The following is a 7,500-nucleotide window of genomic DNA, read 5'->3' as shown; positions in this document are numbered from 1 at the left end:
GAATGTAGCTCAGTGGCAAAGTGCTTGCCTATCAAGGGCAACATTCTGAGTTCAATGCCCAATACCACAAAACAAAAGATATCGGCTACTACTGGTTGCCAAATAAAATGCTAAGCAATTCTCATATTCTACACATATGACCATATTGTTGTACTGTATCTAGCAGTCCTTTGAAATTACTTCCGACACAGCAACAGAGAGACATAAGCCGTTAAGTTACAAGACACATGCCTCTAACTGACAGCTGGATTTGCAGTACATCCCACCAGAGCTCTAGGGCATCCTTAGTATCAGAGACACTGAATAGCTACTGAATCCAGAGCATTCTAGGACTTAATGTTTCCATATACTGACCTCCAGCATGTTTGACTTCAGCTGAAATTTCACTGGGACTAGGGATCCCAAGCGATGTCTCTGCCTTCTCAATGACAGTTGAAATGCCTTGCCCTGGAGGGGGAAAAAAAAATAAAAACTAACTGAACAAATGAAATATGAAAAATAAAATCTCAAAGTGCATATGTCTAAAATCATCATGGCTACAAGATACGTTATTTTCAACAATTAGGGTAATTCTCTGGACTATCTCCTTAATAAAGAAGTTAAAAAAAAAAAAACCCTAATATATCATCACTAAAAAAATTGACATTTTTAAAGATACTCAGGGACAGTGTCCAGGCCCTGAGTTCAGCCCCAGGACTGGCAAAAAAAAAAAAAAAAAAAAAAGGCTCATGAACTTTGACCCACGAGCCTTAGATCTCAGCCTAGGATTACAGGCATGAGCCATTGGCACCTAGTAAAAACAGACTTTTATAGCAATTCCTACACTTCATTTTAATAAGAAAATGTTACCAATTCTAGTGACAGTGTTTACCGGCTCATCATAACTAGTCTTCAAAGAATAAATCTTGAACAGACATGAGAGGAAGAATTACTTTTGCCAGTCTGGGGCTTGAACCCAAGGCCTTGGGCTTTCTCAAGGCTAGCACTCTACCACTTGAGCCATAGCACCACTTCTGGCTTTTTCTGTGTATGTGGTACTGAGGAATCAAACCCAGGGCTCCATGCATGCGAGGCAATCACTCTAGCACTAAGCCATGCTCCCAGCCAAAGTAAGAATTATTAACAAAATCATCTGTAACACAAATCTGTAAAACGCACACACAAAGTGAAGAAGTGACTGATGACCTTACCCACAGTGGCTACTGTAGCTGAAGCTGAGGAGAGCAGGGACTTGCCCCAGCTACCCCAATATCCCCATCCGGTCTGAGGTACATCTTTGGAAACCGTTTCCTGTTGTTCCCAGTAATGGCGGGGGGAGGGGTGAAGACACAAGAAAGTATGAAAAATTAGAGCTAAAATATAATATATACAAGTTATCTAATTATTACCAAGTATGGGTAACCAAATAGTACCTGGTTAATACATTGCTTGACTGACAGTTGCATGTTTTCATCATGTAAACACCATGCAGCAAAGGGAATTATTTGAAGGGATTTATAGAAATGAGAAACTATAGTTTATGCTTATCAAAACAAGAAAAAATAAGTGCAACCCTAAATCTACATTGAACCTGAGTGTCTTAACCCCCAATTTTTTCTTTCTTTTTTTCTTTCTTGTGCTAGGGTCTCACACTTGCTCAGCTTGCTTGCTCATGGCTAGCACTCTACCCCTTGAACCACGCCACTAACCTCTAGGATTACAGGAGTAAGCCAAGGATACCAGGTTAACTCCAGTATTTTTAAATCCCCATATTTTGACAGAGATTCTATTTGGCGGCAGTCTGTGATACCTGAACAGAGAGAACTTCAGAAGGCTCACGGTCTCTGGATGATGCCACATCTGGTCTTTTCCGAGTGGACACTACAGGTTCTGACTGACTCTCCTGGTTCGCATGTTGGTCAAAAGACTCAGCATTCTTCACAGACTCAGAATTTTCCACTGACTCACAGTTATTATCTTCAAGGACAGGACTTGCTTCAGTTATCACTGGAGTCTCAGGATCATCTTTATCTGACATGATTAGCACATTACCTGGTAAAAGAAAAGCCCAAGGGGGGAAAAAGCGACTGGAATAAATTATTTGTCTAAATCTTTTGATACTTTCATAGGGTCAGAGGTAGGTACATTAGTAAATTAATACAGACAAGATCCCAAAATCTACCCCAGTTTCTCCTAACAATTATATAACTGAAATGTAACACACTGTGGCAGAATCAACCAATCTTTTCAGATTTCACCAGTTTGACAGGAACTCGTTGGTGTGTATACTAATTAGGCAGATCAAGTTTTATCACAAATACAGTCATGTCTTGATATCTACAGGAACTACTTCTAAGAACCTCTGATGATCTGATGGTGTCACAATTGCATATATATATATATATATATATATATATATCCTTTCATATAGGATTTGGCGGGAGGAGAAGAGAGGGTGGTTCTGAGGTTTGATCTCCTCACTGGGCTGGTGCTATACCATTTGAACCAAAACTCCAGTCCTCTGGTGATTCTTTCCAAGATAGGGTCCCAAGGGGTTGGAAATGTGGCCCAATTGGTAGAGCACTAGCCAATGAGTGAAATCAGTAGGTACAGAGTTCAAGTCTTAGTCTCAGACCTAAAAAAAAAAAGGAGAGACAGAGACAGAGAGAGACAGAGAGAGTATGTGTGTACAGGAAGGAATGGAGTGAGAACAGGAGGGGGAAAGGGGGATCGGGAGATAGGATCTCAAGAACTTTTTTGCCTTAGCGCCAGCCTCACACATCAATCCTACCATTACATCTCCAGAAAAGATTATGGGTGTGAGCCATGAGTGCAGAGTTATTTCATATATTTTAAGTATGTCTATAATATTTATAATACATAATACAGTGTAACTACTAGGCATATATTTATAACTCACTTACACAACCTCTGTACAAGTTCAATACAGATGAAATTTTTTCTCAAGTATTTCCACTTAGCAGGTGGTTGAATGTGCAGATAAGGTATTTATTTTTAGGGGCCAAAGGCATAGATTCTCATGACCATCACTGTAATCGACATGCCAGACATTTCAATCACCTAGATCCCTGGGCTATCCATTCTTTTGGCCTCAACCATTTACTATACTTCTTCTAACCCCTAACGACCAGCTATTCATCTTCCTCTGAAACTGTCACTTTAAGATGTACAGATGGAATTACATACCACGTTACCTGTTAAGAATTCTATTTTTACACAGCATTTAAGTCCCTCCAGACCCACTTTTGTTGTATTACAACTTTTTTTTTAATCTGAGTAATAGTCCATGGTATAAATACATTACAATCTGTCACTTCTGCTTTAGGGCTATCACATAAATAAAATAATTCTGACAGCTTATGTGAACACAACCTTTCTCTGTGAAACTTGCCTACTGAGTGTAATTTTAAATGATATTGTTTTATTCTTTTCCCAAGCTGAATATTGTTTTACTTTCCTACTGGCAATGTGTGAATAATCGAGTTCTCCTGAATTCTGATCAACCTTGTATTGTTACTACTTTGAGCCATTCAGCTAGGTATGTAGTGATACATTACTGTCGCTTTTAAGTTGTTCTGATGGCTGATGACCCAGGGCATTTTTTTTTTTTGTCGTCATCATGGGGCTTGAACTCTGGGCCTGGACTGTCCCTGAGCTCTTCAACTCAAGGCTATGGCCCTTCCCCTGGAGCCACAGCACCCCTTCTGGTTTTCTAATGGTTGACTGGAGATTAGAGTCTCACATACTTCAGTGCCTGGGCCGGACTCAGCCTCCTGAGTAGCTAGGATTACGGGCTTGAGCCACCATGCCTGGCACAGAGCATCTCTATGTGCTTATTTGCTGAGGATACTCTTCAGAGAAATATTTATTTGTATCTTTTGATCATTATCCAACCATGTGGCTTTGGTTTTTATTGTTACTATTGAGATGTGACATCACTGTATATTGAAGATTTAACTCCTCTATTATGTGGCGTGAAGATGTTTTACCCTAGTTTATCGTTTATCTTTTCACTATCTTCCTAGCATCTTTCACTGTGCAAGTTTTTCATTTTGAGGAGTTTCCTTGTCAATTTCCCCCTTTACTGACTATCCTTTAAAATCCTTTCTAATCACTTCTTACTAATCCATTCGAAAATATTTTTGTCATAAGTTTTTTAGAGTTATTTGTAGCAGTGCCCTGGGGATTGAACAATGTCCTAATTCATTTTTCTTTCTTTTTTTAAACCAGTCCTGGAGCTTGAACGCAGGCTTTGGGCACTGTCCTTGAGCTTTCTCAAAGCTAGCACTCTACCTCATGAAGCACAGCACCAACTCCAGCTTTTTCTGCATATGTGGTATTAAGGACTCTAAACCAGTATTGCATGCATGCTAGTCAAGCACTCTACAATTAGAGTGCCCTTTGCTTTTGTTTTTTGATAGGGTTTTCCACTTTTGTTCAGATGAACCTCAAACCATGATTTTCTTACTTCTGCCTCTTAAGTACCTGCGACTATAGGCATAAACTATCAAGCATGCTAGCTCTAAAAGACTTAACTTTTTGCTTGGGCTGATCTTTAACCTTTATTCTCTTTACTTAGCACCTTCTCTGAAGGATCTAAGATTATAGGTATGAAATACTACACTGGGCCTTTTACTATTATTAAAAATATTCATAAATACATCAACTTTTTGTTGGTACTGGATCATATGCTGTAACAAAAAAGATGACAAACTTATATTTTACATTTATTTTTATAGTGCTAACAATAGAAGTCAGGGCCCCCCACATAGCAGGAAAGAGCTCCACCATTTGGTTAGATCTGCTAACCTCCTCAGATCAACTTTTGAACAGCAATTCAATTACCCAATCCAATTGCTTCTAAAAAAAAAAAAGTGCTCTTTTTGGCAATTAAATTAATATCATATTGGCCCGTCTAAAAAAAGGATAATCAAATATCATGAGAGAATAAATGTATTTCCTCCCCTTTCCTTCATCCCCTCTCCTGTACGCTCTTTCTCTTGTTCGCCCTCATGCATACACACAGGTATGTATAACATATTTTATAAGGAGTAAGTGCCTGGCACCAGTGGCTCATGCCTGTCATCCTAGCTACTCAGGAGGCTGATATCTGAGGATGGAGGTTCAAAGCCAGCCCAGGTACAAAAGTCCATGAGACTCTTATCTCCAATTAACCACCAGAAAACCACAAGTAGTTCTGTGGCTCAAAGTGGTAGATGGCTAGCCTTGAGCTGAAGAGCTTAGGGACAGCACCCAGGCCCAGAGTTCAACTGACAAACAAAAAGACTAAGTGCAGTAAAGAGCCAATACATGACATCAAAATGTTCCGAATGGATTTTTAAAATATATTAACAACTAGGGCAGAAGGACTAGACACAGTGCTATAATTGATGTACAAAACAAAAAAAAATGCTAAAAGAACAGAAAGGAAGACACTGAGTCAGGAAACATGATTCATAAACAATGCATCAAATACAAGCCTAGAGTTTGGAGTGTCAAATCTATCCTAGAGATCTTTTTAATTTGTTTACATGGGACCCAAACTTTTCAACTGGTTGCGAGTTTTAAAACTAGTTTGCACAGAAAAAGTTCAAGTGTCCAATTTCCCTTGAAAACTGCAAGAGCTGGCAACAAAGACTCTACGCTGACTGGTTATGAACTACCTCATGCCAAACAGCTACTGAGTCCTTACAGGCAATGTTCCTGCACCTCACAACCAGGCGCTCAAATCCACTTTACTCATTTATATTAACATGATTTGCCCCAGGGGCACTGACAAAACACACGCTGTGAGAGGTCCGTAGGCTTGTGATAGAGGGAAGATGCCAGGGAGCGAGCTCAAAGGTATACAAGATACCAGTTGCGTGGGGCCATTAACAGGGAGAAAAACAATCAGGGGAGAGGCATGAAAGTGGAAGGCCACTTTTAAGACCACACCTTGGAGCTAAACTCTGTGTGTGTTGTGTAGTGTGCCGTGGTACACACATAGATGTAACACACACACACATCCATGTAACATGTACAAAATACATCACTGTAGAGATGCAGCATGTGTAACTTCATATAAGACTGCATACTCCAAGATATCAAAGTGGCAATGTCCCATTTCTTGGGTCATCACCAATGACATTTACGTCTTAGATGATCACCTAGGGGGCTGGGGAGAAAAAAAAAAAAAAAAAAAAAAGATGTGGCTTTAGCGATGCGTCGTGTTAGAGGACTTCCCAGGCGCGCGCTCCATCGCAGCCGGCCAACGCGAAGGTGGAGCCCGAGCGCTCGCCGAGTATTTTGTCCCACGCCGGTAACCATAGCGACGACGACGGCGAACGTAGGCTGGCCCCGCCCACACGCCCGGGTCTCTCACCCGGCGCCGACGCGGCGCAGGCCGGCCACAGCCGCCGCGGAGGTGAGCGGCGGCCGCCGTCCTTCTGAGTTACCCGGATGTGTCCAGGTGGGAAGACGTGCACGGCGCTTTCTCCCTGCCCTCCCACCCCCATCCAAAACCCACCGACCGGAAGTCAGCGGCAGGTACCGGAAGCCAGAAGTAAACAAACACCCTCCGAAGTTCAGGGATGCCGCCCCACCCTTTTCCCTTCTCAACCATCCAGGCTACCGATACGCAACCCGGGACCCACCTCGTTCCTGCCGGTCTCAACTTGGGGGCGGGGAGGGGTACACCGTGCACCCAGCCAGCCGCCACACACACACACCCTCACCACAGCCGCCACTGCCGCCGCTGCCAACGCGCCGCTCCCACGGCACCGGAAGTCCTTCCCCCGCCACCCTCCCCCGTGAGGGGGTGGGGCCTGCCGGGAACACTTCCGGGTCATGCGTCGTCTCGCTCACTTCGGACGGAAGCAGGTCGGCTGCGGGTCGGTGAGTTTGGGCTGCGGCTTAAAAGGGTCGCTGGGTGGGGCGATGTCGGGGTGGAGGGGGTGGAAAAGGAGATTGCGGGGGGTGGGGGGGAATCCCCGTCCGCCATCGGGGAGTCCGCCCGCCCTGTCCCGGGGTCAAAGGTCACCCCGGAGGCCGGCCGTCACCCGGTGTGCAGAGCGGGGCCGGTGAGTGTGTGTGTGTGTGTGTGTGTGTGTGTGTGTCCTGGTGTGAACTCTGGGCCTGGATAGTGTGTGTGTGTGTGTGTGTCCTGGTGTGAACTCTGGGCCTGGATAGTGTGTGTGTGTGTGTGTGTCCTGGTGTGAACTCTGGGCCTGGATTGTGTGTGTGTGTGTGTGTGTGTGTGTGTCCTGGTGTGAACTCTGGGCCTGGATTGTGTGTGTGTGTGTGTGTGTGTGTGTCCTGGTGTGAACTCTGGGCCTGGATAGTGTGTGTGTGTGTGTGTCCTGGTGTGAACTCTGGGCCTGGATAGTGTGTGTGTGTGTGTGTGTCCTGGTGTGAACTCTGGGCCTGGATAGTGTGTGTGTGTGTGTGTGTCCTGGTGTGAACTCTGGGCCTGGATTGTGTGTGTGTGTGTGTGTGTGTCCTGGTGTGAACTCTGGGCCT

At 43.9% G+C, this 7,500-nt stretch overlaps 2 protein-coding genes across 2 annotated transcripts in view; one reads left to right on the top strand and one right to left on the bottom strand.

Annotated features, from left to right (window-relative positions):
* Positions 1-6,722, bottom strand: part of Fam114a2 (family with sequence similarity 114 member A2) — a 38,204-nt gene extending 31,482 nt beyond the window's left edge. The window contains exons 1-4 of the mRNA XM_090321047.1: positions 6,636-6,722; positions 1,790-2,031; positions 1,191-1,290; positions 355-447 (exon numbers count right to left, since the gene is read on the bottom strand). Coding sequence (XP_090177173.1) covers positions 355-447; positions 1,191-1,290; positions 1,790-2,017 — 421 coding nt within the window. The 5' untranslated portion in view covers positions 2,018-2,031; positions 6,636-6,722. The remainder of the gene's footprint in view (positions 1-354; positions 448-1,190; positions 1,291-1,789; positions 2,032-6,635) is intronic.
* The window catches only part of Mfap3 (microfibril associated protein 3), a 24,298-nt gene continuing 23,265 nt past the window's right edge, over positions 6,468-7,500 (top strand). The window contains exon 1 of the mRNA XM_090321048.1: positions 6,468-6,876. Coding sequence (XP_090177174.1) covers positions 6,573-6,876 — 304 coding nt within the window. The 5' untranslated portion in view covers positions 6,468-6,572. The remainder of the gene's footprint in view (positions 6,877-7,500) is intronic.

This window comes from Megascapheus bottae, chromosome 29 (genome assembly GCF_031878675.1).
Source record: "Megascapheus bottae isolate mThoBot1 chromosome 29, mThoBot2.hap1, whole genome shotgun sequence".
Classification (NCBI taxonomy): Eukaryota; Metazoa; Chordata; class Mammalia; order Rodentia; family Geomyidae; genus Megascapheus; species Megascapheus bottae.
Note: the sequence above shows the minus strand (reverse complement) of the source record. Positions and strands in the feature narration are given on the sequence as shown.